General features: G+C 37.7%; 1 protein-coding gene across 2 annotated transcripts in view; it reads left to right on the top strand.

Annotated features, from left to right (window-relative positions):
- The window catches only part of TNR (tenascin R), a 690,019-nt gene that overhangs the window by 564,912 nt on the left and 101,600 nt on the right, over nucleotides 1-23,507 (top strand). Inside the window, exons 4-6 of one of the 2 annotated variants that reach the window (XM_003767456.2) lie at nucleotides 10,366-10,929; nucleotides 13,409-13,885; nucleotides 18,789-19,052. In XM_003767456.2, the coding sequence (XP_003767504.1) occupies nucleotides 10,431-10,929; nucleotides 13,409-13,885; nucleotides 18,789-19,052 (1,240 nt within the window). In that variant the 5' untranslated portion in view covers nucleotides 10,366-10,430. Of the gene's footprint in view, nucleotides 1-10,365; nucleotides 10,930-13,408; nucleotides 13,886-18,788; nucleotides 19,053-23,507 lie in introns of those variants that run through there. The other variant, XM_031936928.1, reaches the window with a different exon arrangement.

Below are 23,507 nucleotides of genomic sequence, written 5' to 3'. Positions count from 1 at the left end.
AGGCACTAGAATTAAGAGCAGTTGTGAAAAGTTTCCTATACAAGATAAGATTTTAGTTACAATTTAAAGGGAGCCAAGGAGAGAGGGAAAGTATTCTAGGCATGAGGAGCAGTTAGAGACTTTAAAATACCCAGAGCTGGAAGATGGAGTGTCTTATATGAATTTTATGATCCAAAATTCCTTTTAACTCCTGTATTCCTGGGCCACTAGCCCAAGTCCTTATCCAATCATTCTCTGAAACTCATTTAGGGAAATTGCAAAGAAGCTGGATAGACCTGATGTCAAGAGATTCATTTCAACTCCTTCCTCCAACCCCTCCACCACCACCTCCCATAAATACCCTACATTGTAATGCAATGCACAAGAACAAGACTAAAAGGGGGACCAATGAATCTGGTAGAGCTGGTAACGTTTTACCTACTTCTCTTTGGCAATCAAACTTTCCTCAGGCTCCACACAAATGTACTAAAGATATATGTTGAGTTCCATGAGAGAAAAACAAACATTTTGATTTTAAGGGTTTTACCTAAAAAAAATTTTCATGAAGCTTTCCCTAATTACTCCCACCCTACACTGCCCTCTAACTCTTCTAAGCTCAGAACGTGTTATCACCTGTGCTGATCAACTGACACTGAACAAATTCTACTTTCTAATATTGGATTTCTGATGTTGATATCTCCTCTTCCTAAGTGTATTTAATACATTTCTTTAAAGTAGAGGCCATTTTATATCTGTTTTATACCCTCCCTACCTGCTCCCCACACACACATATGCTCACCTTTTACTTAGTGATATGTGTGCCTTGAATATGGTAGGCACTCAGTAAATGTTGAGAGATTTATTGCTTTCTTTTCTCCTTTTTAACCTTTACCCAACTTCTTCTTCTTTCTTTAAACTTCTTTATTAGTAAGGCATACCCCATTATATACATATATATATATACACACACCCCATTATATGTATATATATACATAATATATATATATATATATATATATATATATATAATGGAGTATGCCTTACAAATATATATATATATATATATATATATATATATATAAAATGTGTGTGTTGTGTGTGTGTATGCACACACAACACACACACACACACATACACACACACACACACACATACACACACACACACAAACTCAGAGAAAAACAAGTAAGGGAAAGAAAAATGGAGATCCAGGCTGATAGCCCCATCGATGTTAAACAAGAAAACTAGAGAGATGTCATACTCCTTTTCCTACAGAACCCCTCTGCTTACCCAGATCTACCCATGAATCTCATTATCATTGCACTAAGTCAGAATTAAAGAAGACTCTGTTATCCACCTAGTACAAATTACCTGGAGCTACCTCTCTGGGCCTGCTATGATAATTATATTGATAAGGAAATGGAGATTGGAGGCAGTGAATCAATGGGAATGTGCAGATTTCTCCAGTATCAATCTATTGAATTACTGCAACTCTCTTATATTCTCATTTGTGAGGTCATTAAGAATCTGTCATACTCACAATTGTTAGTGTCCATTGCTACTCTGTATATATTATCACTCCACCTATCACTCAATTTTCTATCTTTTCTCTCTACCTATAGAATGAGGTAATTTATCTGCCCAACTTGCTGCTAGTTTCTATTGCTTTTCTATTAACTCTTCTCTCTTTTTCCTTTCCTCTCTCCATTCACCAACCTCTGCTCCTTCTCTCACTACCATTTTATTTCTTGAGGCTACTTAGAATCAAGAATCCTTGAAGGAGGAGGGTTTTCTGCTTAGTGTTTCACAAAAAGGGAAAGAGAAAATGTTTCATTTGGCAGAGTAGCCATTCCCTAGTCTGAGAATCAGATTGACTTTGAAGACTTAAGTCTATATTGTTAGTTGTAAGGTCACAGCTCTCATACTCAAGGCAGAAGATATAAAAAGCAGATGGCTACCTCTGGAGAAGGACTTATTAAAGACAAATATTCTTAATTTAGTTTCTGGCTTTTATCCACTCTTGTCTGGGAGGGAGCCAGAAGCATCTTTCAAAAGTACTTAGAAAACCTTGTGTCTGACAAAGGAAAGAGTAGAGTTAACTCTTAAATAGCCTAAATTTGGTTTCTAAATGTGTTACCCAAACCAAATTGGAAACTCCTTGAGAGCATTTCATTTGTTTCTCTCATATTCGTTCTCATAAAGCTTTAGCATACCATATAGTTGGTGTTGAATTGGCCTTCTAAATTTACTGATTGACTGGCTATGGCAGGCATAATGCTAAGGTACAATGCAAATTAGCAAATTATAAAAAGTGGAAATAGTTAATGTTGGAGGGTTTATAGAAAGACAACCATATTAACATGTTGTTTGTGGATCTCTGACTTGGTCCAACAATTATGGAAAGTCATTCAAAAGTATGGGAAGAAAGTAATTAAAATGTCCTTTACCCCTTGACCTAGACATTCTGTTGCAGAGCATATATCTCCAAGGAGGTCAAAAATAGAAATAAAGGCCTCATATACATCAAAACATTGACAAAAAATGTAATAGCAAAGAAATGGAAATAAAAATGGATGTTCAACAATAGGATGATTAAATAAGTTGTGGCACATGAATGTGACAGTATGTTGCTATTCCTTGAATATGATGAATATAAAGATTAATGGTAGTATATATGATTGATAGAAAATGAAGCAAGCAAAACCAAGAAACAATATATGTAACAACTTCAATAATTTTAAAGCAAAGAACAAAGAGAACAAAAAAATTGATACTGAATGCTGGGAAATTACAATGACCAAGCTTGGCTTTAAAAACAAGATATGAGAAGGCATCTTGATCATTGCGGAGGTAGAAGACCATGGGTATCAAAAACTACAGATGTTAAACTTTTTTGACATCAAATCAACAAGTATTTATGAAGCTCATGCTAAGTGTCACACAGGGGATATAAAGAAAGGCAAAAACCCAATACCTGCTTTCAAGGACACATCCATGAACCCTTTACAAAAATGTATTTCAATCTTGATGTGGCCTCTGCCACAACTTGTGACTTCCCAGAATGACTGGGAAAGTAGTCTTGCTTAAGTTGGTACATTAGTTCTTCTTTGAAGAAAGCCAGAAAAGCTAAATATGTGGAAGAGGTACAAAACATTATGGGAATTCAGAGATGGGAGAGAGAGCTTCTCCTGGTAAGAGGGGATCGGGGAGAGAAAGGTTGTAAACTCAATATATGGCATCAAAGTAGTATGGCAGTGAAAAAAAAGAAGAAACAAATGCGATTTTATGCTAAACTTGTGGATGCTGTCTCTGGAGTGAGGGAATGATTGTTATGTGTTATACTGCCCTGATCAAACCACATGTAGATAACTGCATTCATTTACTTGAACTACATTCTAGAAAGTATTATGGCAATCTGGAGTGTGTACAGCGGTGGGTCATCAGGATGGTGAGAGAACTAAATAATAAGCTTCATGAGGATTGTTTGTAAGGACTAGGAATGTTTAGTTTGGGGGAGAGACAAATTAGAGGTGACAAAATTGTTGTCTTCATTTTCATTACTGTACTAGTAAATAGGCAGGTCTCATATTATTATCTTCATTTGAGAGATGAGGGTTCAGTAAGGTTAATAACTGACTTGTCCATGGTCTCACATTTAGTAAGTGACAGAGCTGGGATTAGAATTCAGATAATTAATTAATATAATTAATATTAAAATAATAATTTTAATTATATGATCTTTACATTTCATTGAAGTAGGAGATATATCTTGTCTCTGGGCCAAGAAAACCTTGATTCTAATCCTGCCTCATATGTGGTAGCTGTGTGATCCTGGGCAAGTTAATGAATTTCTCAGGGGCCTGGTTTAATACTTTTAAAAAGTATTATATACTTTTAAACTTTTATACTTTTAAAAAAGTATCAGGAACTTCCCTGCTAAGGAACTCCTATTGATGTGGATTATATCTGTTGATATTTACCATAATAGAAAATAAAAATTTTATTATTATTATGAAAACAGTATGAACCTTGTGGACCCCTTGAAAGATCTCAGGGATTCCCAGAGGTCACTGAATCACTCCTTGAGAATCCCTGCTCTAATAGTATAAGCTAAATGGAAAATACCAATGACCATTAATAGAAAGAGTTAGGTCATTCCCTACACAATGCAATCACAGAACCAATCCCAACCAGACATTAAATCACAGATGCCTTATTTATCTTTTTAAAACCCCAAATACTTAACACAGTGGCATCACATAGTAGATACTTAATAAATGCTTTAATTAATTGAAGTAAAATTAATCACAAAGGTTAATTTTTTTAGAAGAAAAAAGGAAAAAAAAAAAAAAGCAAAATTCACATTTAACTGGTAAATTCACTCTAGGCCAATCTAGCATGAAAAAAGAAGAGGCCTTCATGTTCCAAAGATTAGGATAGTTGGTTTGAAGCATTCAGCAAATGAAGAGAGTCATAGAACCATATTTTCAAAAGAAGGTTAACAGTCCCTCAATCTTATCCCCTCATTTCATAGCGAAGATCACTGTTAAGACTATATGCATAAAGCATCTACTGTTATTTTCACTGAATCACAGAATCCCAGAGGTGAGAGGGACCTCAAAAATCCTACCTGAATAGGAATGCCTTTCTTTTACAACTTTCTAAACAAGGATCCATTTGAAAGCCTTCACAGTAGAGGGGGGCACTACCTCTGATGGCCTTCCAACTACTTTTGGAGAACTCTAAAATTTTAGGAAATTTATTCTTATATTGAATATTCTTACACTGAAATAGAATTTGCCTCTGTAAATTTTTTTTTCAGGCTGGAATTAGAGTAGCCACATCCTCCTGATGATTGGAACAAAATTTTTGATCTGGACGAATGGATGGAATGCATGCAATAAGCATTTATTAAGCACCTATTATGTGCCAGGAACTACATTAGTAGTGGTCTATTGCCTACCTCAGCCAATTCATGCATCCTAAATAAGCTGTTTCTTTTCCTCTCCTCCCAAATCCTGGAGCTCACTAAATTGGCGCTAAATTTAGTTTAGATCGCAAGTCAACTTTAGAACTTATTATGATTTGAAACTCCTGAACTGATGTGACCCATGAGCTTTAGCTTCCCCAATAGACTGGATCACATGTATATGTCACCATGCCCATCCTCTGTACAATTTTCTTCCATGCTTCTCTGTTCTGTATTTTAGGGTCAAAGTAAACAAGCTTAATTTTGTATCAACTTCTAATCCATTCATAGTTGACAAAGTTATTTTCCTAAAATGGAGATTTAATTACCATACACACACACACACACACACACACACCCCTCCAACAAATCAAGAAGATTCCTGATTGCCTCCAGGATCATATATAAAATCCTCTTTTTGGCATTTAAAGTTTTTCATAACCCAACTCTTCTCACCTTTCCAGACTTATTATGTTTTAATCCTGTCCACACATTCTATATCCCAGGCAAACAGGCTAACTTGCTCTTCTGAGGCTATACTACCTATCTCTGTGTTCCTCTCACCTTGCCTAGAATGTGCTCCCTTCTCCCTTCTGCCTCATGGAGTGCCTGGCTTCTTTCAAGACTCAGTTCAAACAATATCTGTACTCCACTCCATGTTTACCCCAGATGATACTGAACACTGCCGCTAAACGTCTTTTCTTTCATTTCATATATATTCTGTATAAACTGATGTCAATAACAAGCATTTTTATAAAGCTTAACACATACATAGTTTTCAACATTCACACTTGAAAAACCTTGTGTTCCAAATTTTTCCTTCCCTTTTCCCTACCCCCTCCCCTAAATGGCAAGGAAACCAATATATGTTAAACATTTGCGATTCTTCTATATATATTTCCACAAGTATCATGCTGCACAAGAAAAATCAGATCAAAAAGGAAAAACATGAGAAAGAAAACAAAATATAAGTAAATAACAACAACAAAGTTAAAATACTATGTTGTGATTCATACTCAATCCCCATAGTCTTATCTCTGAGTGCAGATGGCTCTCTCCACCACAAGACTATTGGAACTGGCCTGAATCACCTCACTTCAGCAAGCATTTAAGTTCCTATTATGTGTTGAAGCACTATGCTAGGTTCCAAATATACAAAAAAAAGGATGAAACAATAAAGTAAAGTCTCTAAGAGCTTATTAATATACTATGTGTGAATTGTCTCCTTGATAAAAATGTAAATTTGAGAGCAGGCACTGCTCTTTGGCCAACTTTGGTAACCTTTGGCTACCTATCTATCTTTCATCTATCTATCTACCTGATTATCATCTATTCATGGATCTGTTACTCTGTCTCTATATAGGTATAGGTATGTCTATCATTTTGGAAGGAAAAGGGAGCATTTAGGGATGGAGAAAGTAGATCTTTGCTATTTTGCCTGAAAGCTCCACCCATCATAAAGACCATCCTTATTCTAATTCTAATCGTGTTTTTAAATATCTAAAATAACGTCCATGGGTTTACAAAAGAATCTAAATATATTTAAATGGTTGTCAAATTATTTTTTAAAAGTCCATAGATCTCATGTTAAGAATCCCTGCCTTTAATGCTTTTTCCCTCATAGGTGGTTATAATCCAAAGGGCGTGAGAATCCCATTCAGTGTTTAAGATTAGGTAAGAATCTTTTTTATTGCCTCACAAAAATCCCCAAAACTCCAATCTGGAAGTGAAAACCCTTCTGAATTTCTGGACAACACAGAAACAATTGCTATTTACGTTCACTCTGAACTATGCCTGAGTGACATTTGAGCTGGCACCTATAGTTGGCCAAAGAGAGCCAGAATGATTTGGATTTAAGGCAAGGTCCTTAAGAAATTAACCTAGCCCCTAAAAACACCAGGGATACAAATACAAGGCAGCTTATAGTCAACAAGACCACACAGAAGGGAACTGGAAAGAGGGAGGTGGGGCAACTTATGTTCATGGCAGCATGATGTGGTCATAGTGTATAGTGATATAGTAAGTGGTATAGAATTCTAGTCCCAGGCAAGATAAGGCAAAAGTTCACCTCCTTCTCAGAATCCAGGGGGATTCCAGAAGGGAGTCCCAGGTTCAGTTGGGGAAGAAACAATGAGAAGGAGGGAACTATCCTTTGCCTCTTTTTGTTTCTTCTAAGTGCACAATGTCTGGCATAGAGCAGGTGCTTAATAAAGCTTTATTGACTGACTGAGGGCTTGAGTAGAGATGACATAGTATGGAAACAATCATAAATAACTGTTTATACTAATTAAAGTATATACTAGGATGGAAATGAATGTTGGAGTCTTTCTTGAAAAAATAATGGCTAGCTACCACTTACATAGCCCTTTAAGAATTGCCAAAGATGCCTTATTTTATCCTAACAACAATTCTGGGAAGTAGGTGACATTATTGTATCCACTTTACAGATGAGGAAACTAGGGTGAGACCTGCCAAGGATCACACAGCTAATAAATGTCTGAGGCTAGATTTGAATGCGCATCTTTCTGATTCCAGTCGCAGAACATTATCCACCATCCCACTTGGCTGCCTCTTATAGAGATTTGATGGGCAGTCATCTGAGGAGAGCTGAAGAGTGGTTATTTCATAGAATGAATGTGGGAAAGTAAGGGATGATGGAAACAGCTGGGTGGTAAAGTGGACTGAATGCCTGACCTAATGGCAGTCCATGAGTTCAAATCACATTTATTAGCTATGTGACTCTGGACAAGCCACTTAACCCTGTTTGCCTCATTTTATAACATGAACTGGAGAAGGAAATGGCGAACTATTTCAGTCTCTTTTCCAAGAAACCTCCAAATGGGGTCACAAAGAGTCAGAAACAATTTCTACAACATGGAATGCTGGGGTATAAGGGAAGCAAGTGATTTCACAAGATGCTCTAGGGATGACCTGCTGAAAATGATTAAGGCATTTGCAGCCTTTTAATGATTTAATCATGTTACAAAGACTGGGAGCTGAGAATTCATTCTATTATAATGAATGTAGTATTCTGCAATTCCCTTCAGAAACTGAGCGGAGTATAAAACAGGACAGAATAATCTAAGGGGGATATTGCAATAAGTCCTACCTACCGACTTTCCCTAGCAGTACCAACAGTCAAGCTAAGGAAAAGTTTAAACTCTTCTAAAGGGAACAATCTCTGAGAGAGTGAAAGGAGAATCAATAAAAGCATTATCAGAGCAATTATCTAATTACTAGTTACTCTCTCAAGGCCTCAGTTTCCTTATCTCTAAACTGTGGGAGTTGGAACTGATGGTCTTAATGGCTCTTCCTTAATTTTCTGATCCTATGTGTAATAGGAAATAAGTGGAAGCAAGGAGTATAAAGAGTTGTTCTCCCTACAGGATTAAAAGGTCATCCCTATGACATATCTATAGATTTTGGAGACTTCCCAAAAAAGTTATCTAGTTCAATCCTTTCCCTTAATAGATGATGAAATTGATATAGGTATGCTCAATGGTTTGTCCAAGACAACGTGGGTAGTAAATAGTAGGATCAAAATAGGTGAGTCCTTTAAGGCTTGAGTTTGAATCCCAAATATCCCTGCCTCCAGCACCCTATGCCATATTACTGGTTTTTCTAAGGCTACTTTTTATCAGTTTTGGTTCCTCTGGATTATTTAGCTTAATGCTCTTGGTAGCTTTATGCCTGCTATGACAAACTTCTATCAGTTTTTTATTAAGCTCGCATTCCTGCCACCAGTTCTAGAGAAGGAAAAAAAAAACTAACTTCTTCTCCCTTTGCCTTCTTATTACCTCCCAATGGGAACTTACCTTTAATTCTACAATTCCTTATTTTTATTTATTTTTTGTATGAATGCTGCCAAAATGAGCGATCCCACAATTCTTTTGCCTTGAAATTGCCTGGCACTATTTTAGGCATTGGTTTTCATGAACTCTCTCACTCTCTTTAGGTGAGGTGACAGACTCAGACTGTATAACTCCCATGGAACATATTTGCATCATTATGAATGTACTGTCTTCTTTGGTTCTTAATAACCAGTTAAACTGGCAAAGGATTTGATCCATTATTTCATTAATTCATACAAGACTTCTTATAAATTTCTTCTGGGCAAATGGTACAATGACCATATTCATAGAAAGATTTAAAAAAAAATTCAATTCACACAGTCCCAGATAATAGCAAATCTACCAATAGATTAAATACAAGCAGGATTATCTGGAACTGCATTATCTACCTAGTTAGTTATTCCAATGGTATCTTGCACTGAACAGAATTGTAGGAATTCTTTACCAACAAATTCCCTTGAAGGAACTGGAATTTGTTCCTTTTTAAAGTTTTATTGATGTATTTTGGTTTTTACATTACAGAATTTAAAGATTATTCCCACTTTATGAGAGTTTTCTTGTAATACCATAAAACAGTTAAGTAAAATTAATAGTATAATGATCTCATCTGAAAGTGTAACATTAAGCTTTTGTAGCACACACAGGCACAACTCTTTTTTAAAAATTTAGCAGAAATCTATTTTCCAAAAGAACAATTTGCACTCTCACATCAATATCATTAAAAATGAACAATTGTGAGGATTTTTATAAATTGATGAAGAATGAAGTGAGCAGAACCAGAAGAGCAATTTATATAATGACACTGGAAAAACAAACAATTTTGAAAACTGTAATCTTTCATCAATGTGATGACCATTCATGATTTCAGCAGACCGATGATGAAACAGGCTATCCATTACAGAGAGATGATGGATTTAGAGTGCAGAATGAGACATAATATATTTTTGTATACAGCTATTGAAGGAATTTGTTTTGCTTCACTATGCATATTTGTTACAAGGAATATATTTGTTGGTTGGATTTTTCCAATGAGATGGGAAGGAGAGAAAATAGATTTATGTTGATTTGTTCCTTTAATCAGATTTATGTTGAACCAATATAGAATTGTAGATTGAGTGCTAGACTTTGAATCAGAGGCCTAGGTTTACATCTGGGCATCTGACGCTTTTTGAAAATAGTCTTGAAGGGATAACTAGATGGCACAATTGATAGAGCCCTGAAGTCAGGAAGAACTGAATTCAAATCAGGCCTCACTCACTTAACACTTCCTAGCCATGTGACCCTGGACAAGTCACTTAACCCCAATTGCCTCATCAAATGTGGGATTCTTTGACTTGGTCCTTTGGGAAAGCCAAATGGTCACTTCAGGAGGTCAAGTTATTTTTTTATGTTGCCTCTTGGTATTGGCCTTTTGGATTAACTAAAAAACATTTTCCCTTTCTGCCCTTGAAAATTCAGAGTTGTTGTTTTTTTTTTTTTCTTTCACTCCTTGGGGTCTTTTTACCACAGTCTAGAAGTAGTCAGGATTCACATCTCAGAGGTTTTCTTGTTTGTTTTTTCTTCCAGATTCCTAACATACTGTACAGTCCTCTACAGGCTGGCCTTCAAGGATCTTCCTCGTCTCCAGAAAAATGGCAGTTGATGGGGAAACAGTGGTACTGAAGAACATGCTCATTGGGGTCAATCTGATCCTGCTTGGTTCTGTCCTCAAACCCTCTGAGTGTCAGCTGGAAGTGACAACGGAAAGGGTCAGGAGACAGGCAGTAAAGGAGGAAGGGGGATTTGTCAACTATAGTGCATCCAGCAAAGAGTATCCTATGGTCTTCAACCATGTATATAATATCAATGTCCCCTTGGACAGCCTCTGTTCCTCTGGTCTGGAGGCTTCAGCAGAGCAGGAGGTGAGTGCAGAAGATGAGAGGATGACGGAATATATGGACCACACTTCAGACAGCGAGAGCCAGGTCACCTTCACCCACAGGATCAACCTTCCCAAAAAGGCCTGCAAATGTTCCTCCTCTACCCAGCTCATGCAGGAACTTCTGAGTCGAATTGAAATGCTGGAGAGGGAAGTGTCTCTGCTTCGAGACCAATGCACCTCCAACTGCTGCCAGGAAAATGCAGCCACAGGTAGTATCTGATACATGAGATCTTAGTGGGGAGGAAGAGAGTTCCATTTAAGCTGAAGAGTAAATTAAGCACCAAGGATGAAATCCTGCATTTCTTCATAGTGCTGGGGGAAAATGTGCTCTAGGGTATAGCTCTCTGTTAATATGTCTCTGGGATCTAAATGCAGCCCATCCCAGGGGATTCAGCTCAGGGAATTTCTACATTGCTTAGTCCATTTGCAATACATTAACCTGATTTCAGGAGGATGAGTCAGGTAATGGTACATTGGTTCAGCAACGTATCTTCAGTGGCAAGTGGGGAATTTGATGTCTGTCTTCATTCATCTTTGGTTTTCACAGGCTGTTGGATTGATATCTAAGCATGTTAACCTGGGGGACTAGAGAATTCCGTCACTGTATTCATTCAATCTCAGGCTTTCTCCCATCTCTATAAATGAAAGTCATCATGGGCTCCGAGGAGCCCATTGAGAAGGGAATTGATGTCCTCTATCCCACTCCAGCTCCTTCCACCGTAAAAGGTTCTGAGCTCAGGGGAAATACTGCCTCCCTCCTCCCCATCCCCACTATAGTCACACTTCTGCCAGCCATGCTTTTTTTTAGCTCTGACCTAAGAGACCTTCTTCTCTCAGATGATAAAGAGAATCTAGTTCCTTTCCAAAGTTCACTTTTAGCTGTCCTCACCCGGGACAGATCTCTGCCCTGTCCAGGAGAAGCTGCCTTCTCTGATAATATCAGGAGGAATTATTTTCTTATTTTGGTCCAAGCTTGAATGCTGTATGATCAGATAACACAGAAGCTTTCTTGGGGATGAAAGTGGAAAGCAGAAGGGATAAAATTTTAATAGTGTCTGAATGGCACACAAGTCCAGAGGGATTTTAGGCAAGCTCATCTTGAGATTCTATAGCTGGCTGGTGATCGTTTTCTCAGTAGTGAAATATTTTATGGTGTTTTTTTTCTCACCTCATTCTCCCACTCCCAAACTAAGAATCCAAATAAAGAATCAGAAATATAGGAAAGAATAAACCAAGATGTCTAATATTATGCTTCTTGGAGATTCTTCATTCAGTTCATAGTTTTTTTAAAAATGTAATCAGAAAAATTCAACAAATATTCATTAAACACTAAATATGTACTAGAGGTGTACTAAGATAACTAACCTTGGAACTAGGAAAATTGAGGTTTATGATCTGCCTCTGACATGTTCTGACTATATGACCCTCAATAAATTTGCCCACATAGATGGAATCCCAGATATAGATTCCACTTCCACTCTTCCCCTGCCCAAATCCAATTCACTATGCTAGGTGCTTGGGATACAAAGACGGAAATGAAATACATACTGCCCCTCAAATTGCTCATAATCTTCTGGAAGAATACACGTATACACATAAGCAAATACAATATCTTTGGAGGAGGAGAAAATATGAATTGGGTGGATTAGGAAAGGTTCCAAGTTAGGAGACAATACCTAAGCTGAGCTTTGGAGAAAACCAGAAATTTTAAGAGCCTTAACAAATGAGGTATAAATGCTTACCCTGAAAATTTATCCATTATTCTCACAAGTGGACCAAAGCTGGCTCTAGGACAGTGGTTCTCAAACTTTTGTTCTCAGTATTTTCATGTTGTTAAAAAACTATCAAGGATCTGTTCAAAGAGTTTTTGTTCACCTGGGTTATATTTATAGCTATTATAATAGAAATAAAAAATAATTTTGAATTTGTAGACCCTCTGAAAGGGTTTCAGAGACCCCAATAATTCTTTGGACTACACTTTGAGGACCACTGCTCTAGAATATTTCTTCTAAGATTCCTGTATATATTCTTCTAACTCCGGACTATTATCATCATCATCTTCATTATTTTCATCTCAGCTTAGACTGATCTGATCAATCAGCACACATATTAATAGTCAAATACTAATAAAGTTTAAGAATCATTTCTTAAAGCAATCAAGATAGTCAATAAACATTTATTAATCACCTACTGTATGATGATTACTACAGGCACTATGCTAAGAGCCAGATAGTGCCAGTGCTATTGTCATCATTTTATAAATTAGGAAGCTGAGTTTCAAAGAGCAAAAGTTCCTTAGTTCCCACAGCTAGAAAATATTAGCGTTGGGATTTGACTTCCCCCAGCTCCCAACAACCCTGGCTCTTCTTGCTCCAAGTCCAATAGATTTTTCCATTCATCAGACTACCTCCCACAGTGAAGGGCATGTGCTAAGTCACATCAATCAGAGCCATCCCAGCAAGCTATTAGTGCCATATGCAACGGCAGTTAACCAAAGATGGAGAGACCAGCAGAGTAAAACATAAGCATAGTTCCCATTCCCTCCCTTAATGAAGGATGATAATTTACTCTTAGAGGAATAAATGCTATTATTTGGCCATGGAATAGGTACTAGCTCCACCCTCTCCTGGATAGCATTTCATTAGAGCAGCCACTATTTCCCTCTGACCCATTTTCTGATCATTCCAGGTCAACTGGATTATATCCCACACTGCAGTGGTCATGGAAATTTCAGCCTGGAGTCCTGTGGTTGCATCTGCAATGAAGGCTGGTTTGGAAAAAACTGTTCAGAACCCTATTGCCCTATGGGCTGCTCCAGCCGGGGAATGTGTGTGGAAGGCCAGTGCGTGTGTGACAGTGACTATAGTGGTGATGACTGCTCGGAGCTCCGGTGCCCAACGGACTGCAGCAATCGAGGGCTCTGCGTTGATGGCGAGTGTGTCTGTGAAGAGGCTTACACGGGAGAAGACTGCAGTGAACTGAGGTGTCCTGGGGACTGCTCAGGGAAGGGGAGATGCTCCAACGGCACTTGCTTCTGCCAAGAGGGCTATGTTGGGGAAGACTGTGGCCAGCGCCGGTGCCAGAATGCCTGCAGTGGGCGAGGGCACTGTCAAGATGGGCTCTGCTTCTGTGAGGAAGGGTACCAGGGTCCTGACTGTTCAGCAGGTAGGAAAGGGTCAGAGAGGATGGGCTGGAATGGAAGAGAGCTGTAAGCTCACTGAGATGCTATTTTCAAAAACAACTCTGTCTTTAGTAGGGTGAATGTAGAATGAAATAGGTAGTTTTTCCAGCGGAAGAAATTCACACGCAGAGAGATACATCCTCTCAAAAGAAGAAAGTTGGTCTCCATGTTGACAAGATAGATCAAACATCGAAAAGGGTAGAAAGCAGAATAGGTCAAGGAATATCTAAAACAAAAGACCATCACCTCTGAAACCAAGGAGCAAAGCCAATACAAGTAATAATGATAATATACTGGAGCCTGATAATATACTGGAATTATGGAGTCATAATTCTATCCTTGGGGAACACACAATGGAGATTTTTTTTTAACAAGGCTCTCCCTAAAGATGGGCATAATAGGCAGCTGCCTACATCATCTAATTTGAAAGACAATACCCACCCCCCCAATATCTCCCACCCTATCCTACACCCACGATGACATTGCCCTAAAATCTCCCCCATAACACCCATTTTTGAATGCAATTAGAAAGAAACTTAGTTTTAAACTCTTGTGTCTAAACTTAGTGATCCTCAGCAAGATATCATTAACTATAAAGCTGTGGTTCAATCTGTGAAATTAAGGTTGGTGGACTGAACTTCCCCCAAAACTTCCATCACTACTGCATATAAGTAACTGCCTTATAACTTTTTTTTTAATTTCTGCTGAGGCAATTGAGGTTAAGTGACTTGCCCAGGCACACAGCTAGGAACTGTTAAGTGTTTGAGGCCAGATTGGAACTCAAGTCCTCCTGACTTCAGGGCTGGTACTCTATCCACTGCACCACCTAGCTGCCCCACGGCCTTATAATTTTAAAGTCAGAAATAATTGTTTAGAATAGTGGTCTCCAATATTGGGTGTCAAGGCTCCTGGAGAATTATATGTGATCAACTAATCAGAGGAAGAGAATATGAATTGTATCACACCCTCCTTGCAATAGCCAAGCATGGGACTTGTCTCCAACACAATTACAAATACCTTTTACCCACTACACCCCAAGACTCCCTACTTTATAACCATGTACAAGTTCTCAGCCTTTTTCCAATCTTACTTAATTGCTCACTCACTAACTTGGATCCCAGTCAACTACATGGTGTAATCAGAAATACTTAAACCTTATTCATGAAAAAAAAAAAAAAATGAAGTCATACAGTCAAAAAAGCTTGGAGATTCCCAGCCTGGGTCATTGGTAGTTTAAATGATTTGGTCAAAGTCACATTGCCACTAGGGACCAAAAGTCTTTCTTACTCCAAGGCCAACTTTCTCTTGTTCCATACTGTCTCCTTCTGTAACTTGACATTAAGGAAAGGCAGAGTTTATATAGTAAAATAAGTATGCAAAAAGTAGTCAGAAAAACTAGCAGCAATTTACTATTTGATAACCCAGTCTACTGGGTACAAGACAAAAGAAGGATGTCAAAACATCATGACTCATTTTACCAGATATTTCTGTGGCTGGGGGGGGGCAATTATCAAATATGGTACATACATGTAATCTCAATGGCTGGAGAGCTGAGGCTGGGAGATCTCTTGGGTTCAAGAGTCTTGAGCTGCAGTGGGCTTTGCCAATCAGATGTCTACACTGAGTTCAGCCTCGATGTGGAAAACCCAAAGGGCCACCAGGTTGCCTAAGCAGAGGGCTAACTGACTTCATTCAAAAATAGAATGGGTCAAAGTTCCTGTGATGGTACCTATAAGTAGCCTCTGCCCTTCCAACTTGGGCAAAATAAGAAGAACCAGTCTTTAAAAGTGAAAACAAGAAAAGCCATAAACTTGGGACCTACCTAGCATCAGTAATTGATAAGTTTATGTAATGATGATGCTCTAACTAATAATACTGTACATCTCAGGACCTAATCTCCAATTCTGACAAACTGCTGGTGACTTACTGAGGCTGATCTGATTGTTTCACAGTAGAAAAATTATCTTAATCATTTAGCCAGCGCTCAATCTCCTCCTATAAAATCACTGATTATTACTGACCCATTTTTTTAAATTTGCAAATTTAGATGAACCCACTGACCCCTGCCATCTAGTGCTCAGTCTGTAGTGACAGGCTGAGATTGACTTTAGGAAATAGAAACATTTAACATGCTGATGTGTTGGAGAAATGCCTGACTTGTAATCCAAAGCACAGTATAAATGGAAGTTTGTCCCAAGGTACTGATATCCAGGAGTATGCTTTTTTTTTATCTCTAGCAACCACTTCAAGGTAGGTCCTCCCTCCTCCTGAGTGCACAGAATAACGTTACCATCCCCCAAACCCCAAGGGTCTCATTGCTGTCCATGCCATTCTCACAACCACCTTCCTGTCTAACCTCCACAGAATTGGACAATCTTCATCACTGCTGTGCCTCTTCCCAACCCAACCCAAAATCCCTGAATTTTCTCTAGGTACAATTATAGTTTTGCTGGTAACCCCTAACATAATGGGAAAGATTCTATCCTAATATGTCAAGAATAAGAATGATTGTTCATTCCTCAACATCACCAGTAATAGTCACATTAGGGATATCACCAGGGGTAGTTATAGAGAGTTCCCATTCCTTTTTTGCCTTTTTCTATCAACATATATCCATCCCAAAGGAGAAAAATACAAATTAATAAAAGCAGGAATAGCATATCCTTTAATCATCTTCATTATTGATCTCAAAGAGTTAATTTGAAGAGAATTTTGTGAATTCTAAAATACTACAGAAAAGTGAATTATAATTTCAAGTTCATTAAGGTGTTTTACTTTCAGTTATTTGACTTATTATCATGCCTTTGGTTGTTTACTGTGAGTCCGATGCAATATTGATTTTTAAAAAGATGCAAATAATAAAACAAATATTGTACCAGTGCTCTCACTACATTACTACTAGAAGAGGAGAGTCCAAATAGAACCTCATCAATTTAGTAACTACAGCCACCAAGCTACCAGTAGAAGAATAGGAGATTGTGAAAGCACTATTTAAGTAAAGCATTTTCCAGAGAATTCTAGGATAGGCTCAGCCTTTATACCTAACTAGACTGTGTCCAAGTTTCTATGCCTCCTTGCTACTGACAGCTCTTTGATGGATCCTTGGGACTTGATCAAAGACCTTATCTTCTATTCATTCAATAATCAGGCTAAGAAGCAAAAAAGAAAAAAAGTCCATATTGTAACTTTCCTCATCACTGTTTCCATGCATGACATAAGAAATTAAATGGGAATTTGGAGGGAGGGGAGTTTTATGGAAGCCACAGATGACATATAAGGGCCAGCAGAATGACATAGAGCTTATCAACAAATATTTAACCCAAATTTTACAACAAGGTATTGTAAACATTATATTAAAAATTCAGACTTCTTCTCTGATATAAATGGAAAGCCAAAAAAATTTATGTGGATTTTTCCTCAACCCCCATGCAATGAAAGGAATAATTACAGAAAAGAATGGCTTTGAGGAAAAACAACCCAAGCAACTGAATTGCTCAGCAGCCTAAGATAAAGCCAAAACTATTCATATCCCTCTTCTATCTTAGGGATGCTAAGAGTGTGAATTTAGATGCAGAGCCCCTCATTCTGCCAATGCAAATTATTTTGGGGGTATGTGTGAGAGTAGTCAAGCTTACAGTGGCTGCCTCATTTCATTGATGTGGGCTAGCAGACAATATCTCCATTAGCTCTTCCAGCCAATCAGCAAACATTTAGTAATCTCTTAATGTATGCCTGAAGCCTCACTAAGCATGAGGTCAAAAAAAAAAAGAAAAACAGCCCTTCCCATCAAGGAGCTTCCATTCTAAATGGAGAGAAAATTACATAAATAGGTACATTCTCTATTCATTCTAGATTACAGGCTATACCCTTCTATAGAAAAGAATAAGTTTGAGGAAAAGAAACCCAAACAATTTCATTACTCAGGATCCTAACATGGAACATAAGACATTCGTACCTCTCTTCTACTATAGAGAAGTTAAAGAGATCTGAGGTTAGATGAGAAGGCTCTCATTCTTGTAGTACAAATGGTTTGAAGGGTATGCATCTGAAATACAAAGTGGATAGAAGCCCTAACAATGTGAAATCTTCCAGAGAAGAAAGAGAAAAAAAACAGGACCATTAGACTAATTAAAATAATAACCCACCATTTACATTTAGAAGCTGCAGTTGTTCATTATGGTTCTTTGAATACTGATTTTTTTATCTTTGGCTTAATCTGTGGGCAGCTATATTTTGCAAGTCCACCTTAGTTAGATTCCTAATTCCTTTTTGTGTTTCTTTAATCATTTAGTGCCCAAAGTATTGGGGAGAAAGGGGTACTTTGTTAATTCCTTATTAGTATAGTACATGGAAACATTAATCTTTAGATAGCAGTAGAAGATATGTGCGAGAGAGAAACCAGACTGAAAATTAATAATCACAAAACAAGTGACCAATAATGCCTCTTATTAATTTGAAATATGACCCTTTTAGGATACATGTGTTACTGAAAGGATAAGTGATTTGCCTTTATCGAACCCTCTGGTGGCCTGTAGACATCACTGATCAAAGATAGTTGGTCTACAGCTCAAAATCCAGGAACCTAAGTAGATTATCAGTAGTCAGAGTGATCAGAGGCTGACATTTTCCAGATATAATTGCCATCAATCAATTTTCAGTGAACACCAAGATGCTATTCAGTCTTGGAGTAGACACTATAGAGTGGGAGAGCAGAAAGCAGAGAAAGTAGTAGTATTGACCTCAACTGGTCAATCCAAGGCAGATGAGCAATCAATAAAAACGCTACATGTCATGACAGATATGTCCAGGATAGAAAAATGAAGTTGGGTCTGGGAGAGGAGACGCAGTTCCCTGACCCCCTATTATCTATGTATTGCCTCCTGGCAGTTGCTCCTCCCGAGGACCTGCGTGTAGCAGCAATCAGCGACAGGTCTGTTGAGCTGGAATGGGATGGACCGATGGCAGTGACAGAATATGTGATCTCTTACCAGCCAACGGTCCTGGGAGGCCTTCAGCTCCAACAACGGGTGCCCGGGGACTGGAGTGCCATCACCATCAAGGAGCTGGAGCCAGGACTTACCTACAACATCAGTGTCTTTGCTGTCATTAGCGACACCCTCAGTCTCCCTGCCATTGCCAAGGTGTCCACTCGTATGTATTGTATTCTCTTCTTCTCCATTTTTCTTTGCAATGAAACTAATAATTATATTGCTTCAAGAGTTCAATTCAATTCACTTATCAAGATCCTACTCTGTATAGGGGGCTGTGCTAGCCACAGAAGACATCAAAGCACAAATGAAAGCATTCCTGCCTCCAGGGAGTTTACATTCTAACTGAGAGGGAAATGCACAAAATTAGTAAATATAAAATAATCTGAAGGAGAAAACGCTAAACAATTGTTAGCAGAAATCGATTCCTGCAAGAGGTAACACCTGAGCTTAGCCTTAAAAGTTAGTGACTATTCCGAAAAAGCTAGATGAGGACAGCATGAATTCCAATCACGGGGATATAATTTGTACAGAAGCATACAAATAGAAAATGGGATGTTAAATTTGAGGAAAGTAAGCAATGAAAGATGTTTATTAAAAAAAAAAATAAATAATTAAAATAATTAACCGAAGGAACTTAAATTGAAAAAGTTTCAAAGTTAATTTAAACTTTGAAAAGGGGGAACCCCAAAAAGAAAAAAGCAAAAAAAAATTGTATTTTAGAAGCAAAAGGGATGAAAATTTGAGGGAGTTGCCAAGGGAAGGGATTTTAAAAAAAGGGTTAATTGGGAATTTTGAAAAGTTTTTTGGTCAATTAAAAATTAAAAAAGACATTGTTATATTCCAGGCAACTGGGAATGAAGGGAAATTGAAATTAAAACAAATGATTTAAATAGAAATTAAAATCCAAAATCTCTGAGAAGAAGACGAACGAAAGGGAAATGACCTAAGAAGTTGAATAAGGAAATAATTGAAAAAAACAAAATTTTTGTTTTAAGTTTTAAGGAAAAAAAAATTTAAAAATTTTTAAAATTTGTTTTTTAAATTAAAATCCTGCTTTTTAAAAAATTACACCCTGTTTTTAAAAGGAAAAAAAAAATTTTCTTTTTTTTCTTTTTTTTTCCCCCTTTTTTCCCCTTCCCTTTTTTTTTTTTTTTTTCCTCCCCTTTTTTTTTTTTTTTCCCTTTTTTTTTTTTTTCTTTTTTTTTTTTCCCCTTTTTTTTCCCCTTTTTTTCCCTCCCTTTCCCCCCCCCTTTTTTTTTTTTTTTTTTTTTTTTTCTTTCCTCCCTCTTTTTCCCCCTCTTCCCTTTTCCCTCTTTCCTTCCTTTTTTTTTTCCCTTTTCCTTTCTTCCTTTTCCCTTCCTTCTTTTTTTCTTCCCCTTTCTCTTTTTTTTCTTCTCTCTTCTCCCCCTTTCTCCCCCTCTTCCCCTTCCTCCTCTCTCTTCTCGCCTTTTGTCCCTCCTTCTCTCTTTCTCTGAAAGAAAGGGATTGAAAGGGAAAATAGGAAGAAAAGAAAGAATGTGCTAATTCCTCCAAAATATTTGTTTTGGATAATGTAAGAGAAGGAATAATTAGCAGTAGAAAGATTGGCTAAGGATTAGAAATCTTTTCTTCTACTAATTTTATGCATGAATACCTAAAACTATCCCCCTTCTGAAGGGAGGAGTTTACAGAAGACTGATCTTTACAAACTCCATTAACATAAAAGTACTCAATGAGATTTCCAAAATCAATCTGTCTGCTTAGATCATGAAATCCAGGAATTGAAAGGTGCTTTAGCTGTGGACAAACATTTTGTCTTTTATTCACTCAACAGATATTCACTAGTGCTTAATGTATACAGAACACTATGGGTCCCTTCCCACATCCTCATGAAAACAACAGTCTGAAAAAATATTTTAACACCAATACGGATTTAAAATTCATTAAAAATAATTGAGAAGAATGCAATATGTTTCAAGAGGAGTCCTAGGAAGTGGAAGAGGGCATTTTGGCCCTCAGGAACAATCTAAAAAAGATAGAGACAAGAAAGTTAATATATGAGAGGGCTTTTTTAACCACGATAATGGGGAGATAGTATGAAATAAAACTGGAAAGGTAAAGTGTTTTTGATTAGGGGAAATTTTAAAGAAAAAATTTAAAATTGGGTTTTAAAGCAATAAGGAACCACTGAAATTTTTTTAGCAGAGAAAGAGATGTGTCAAGATTGTTGAGAAGTGAAAGGAAGGATAGATATTAGAGGAGAGAGAGGGAAAGGGAGAAGAAGAGGGAGAGGAAGAAGAAGAGAGACAAAGAGAGAGAAGAGGAAGAGGAAGAAAGAGAGAAGGAGGGACAAAAGGCAAGAAGGAGAGAGGGAGGGGGGAGAGAGAGAGGGAGGGAAGGAAGGAAGAGAGAGAGAGAGAGAGAGAGAGAGAGAGAGGAAGGAAAGGAGGGAGAAGAAGAGAGGGATGAGAGGCAGAAAGAGAGAGGGAGGGAAGGAAGGAAAGAGAGAGAGAGTGAGAGTGTGTAACAGGGACAGGGAAGGGAGAGAGAGAGGGGAGAGAAAGAGGGATAGGGAGAGGGAAATGGGGAGGGAGAGGGACAGAAAGAGAAAGAATAAGAAGGAAAGGGAGAGGGACAGGGAAAGAAAGAGGGAAAGGGAGAGAGGGAAAGGGAGAGGGAGAGGGAGAGAGAGAAGGAGAGGGAGAGAGGAAGAGGGAGAAAGAGAGAGACAGAAAAAGAGAAAGAGACAGAGAGAAAGAGAAATACTGGTTATGAAGCTTTTTCAATAACGCAGACAGGTGGTAATGAGTTTTTGTATAAGGAAGAGGGCCAGGAGAATAGAGAACATGGGTTGCATCTGATAGATGATACAGAAGTGGGAATAGCTAAAACTTTTTAGTTTATTAATTTTGTGAACTGAAGGAAAGGGAGGAACCAGAAGTAACCCCAAGGTTTCAAACACAGAAATCCTGGAGGAATACCATTTTCACGGGCACAAATAGTGAAGTCAGAAAGAGGAGAAAACTAAAAGAGAAAGTAATGAGATTGATTTAGGGCATGATAAATTTGAAATTCCTGTGGGACAACCAGATGGAGAGATTGTTGGCAAGTAGAAATGTAGTTCTGGTGCTCAGCAGAAAGTTCAGCTTGAGAGGGAGATATTGGGGAGGTGTCTGAAATGAAGTAGTATCTGAATATGTAGGAATGAATAAAATTACTGAAGAAGAGAGGGTAGACACTAAAGGTCAAGATTAGACCTTTAAGGAGCATTCACCTTAAGGAATCACTTAGAGAATGAGGAACCAATTAAAGATGAGGGAGGAAAAGTAGGAGTGTAGTGCCTCTGAAGCCAAGAGAAGAGACAGTTTATTGCGATGAGGCTAGACAATGATGCTACATGCTGCAAAGAGGGCAAAAAAAAAAAAAAAGACAAAGTCCTCAAGAGCTAGCCCTATCACTAATTATATAGCCAAGAAATCACTTGGTGTTTCTGATCCATAATTATCTGTAAAAGAAATTTTTAGATCAGTGGTGTCAAATTCAAACAGAAATGGGGGCCAATAAACTATACATAAGAATCCTTGAAGGCCAAAATATTGACTCAGAAAACCATATCGTAATTTTATCTATGTTTTTAATTATATATTTATTTAATTTATTAAATAGTTCCCAATCATATTTTAATCTGATTTGAACCACACCAATGAATGTTGTGAGTTAGATATGACTCATGGCCTGAGTGTTTGATACCTCTAATCTAGCTGATCTCATAGGCCCCTTTCAGCTCTGATATATCATTTTATCACTCTATGACTGCAAAAAGTCTTTGAATTTGGCAATTGTTAGTTCATTGAGAGAAATTTCAAATGAGTGGGAAAGAGGAAATCTAGATTTTAATGGGTTGAGAAAGAGTGGATAATAAAGAAGAGAAATCATTTGGCTAGGAATCATCAGAGAGAGAGAGACTGATGATTTAGTATTGGATAGGCTAGGAGGTTCAAGAGATAGAAGGTGAAAAAAACTGAAATTTGGAGGTGGGGGGTGGGGTTCCAGAGACATTCAGCAATATGGGAGCAGAAAAGCAAAATAGATGTCAGGCATTGCCTACATATTCTCCCAACAGTTCAATGCAATTTACTAAACATTTATTTAGCATCAATTATGTACAAGGCTCTATGTCAGATGTTGGGGCTTCAAAGACAATTCCAAAAAATAGTCCTTAACTCCAAGTAGTTCATATGTTGCTGCTAGATAGAAATTTTGCATGTCAAGGGACTTAGGCAGTTGCTGCTACAGTGGATAGAGCCATAGGCCTGGAGTCATGAAAACATAATTTCAAATCCATTCTTAGGCACTTACTAGCTCTGTGATACTGGCTAAGACATTTACCCCTGTCTACCTCAGTTTCTTCAACTATAAGATGGTAATAATAACAGTAGCTATCTTCCAGGATTGTTGTGAGGATCAACTATTGTAAAGAGCTCGGTACAGGGACTGAGACATAGTAGACATTTAATAAATGCTTATTTTCTCCCCTCCCTTTCCCTACTATGGAGAGTTTCCTTAATGTGCTCAGAACTCTTAGGTACTGAAAGAAATATAAGTATAAGCCATATGGAGAATTTATAATCTAGTT

The sequence above is a fragment of the Sarcophilus harrisii genome, chromosome 4, assembly GCF_902635505.1.
Source record: "Sarcophilus harrisii chromosome 4, mSarHar1.11, whole genome shotgun sequence".
In the NCBI taxonomy this organism is placed as follows: Eukaryota; Metazoa; Chordata; class Mammalia; order Dasyuromorphia; family Dasyuridae; genus Sarcophilus; species Sarcophilus harrisii.
This window is presented reverse-complemented; position numbering and strand designations above follow the sequence as displayed.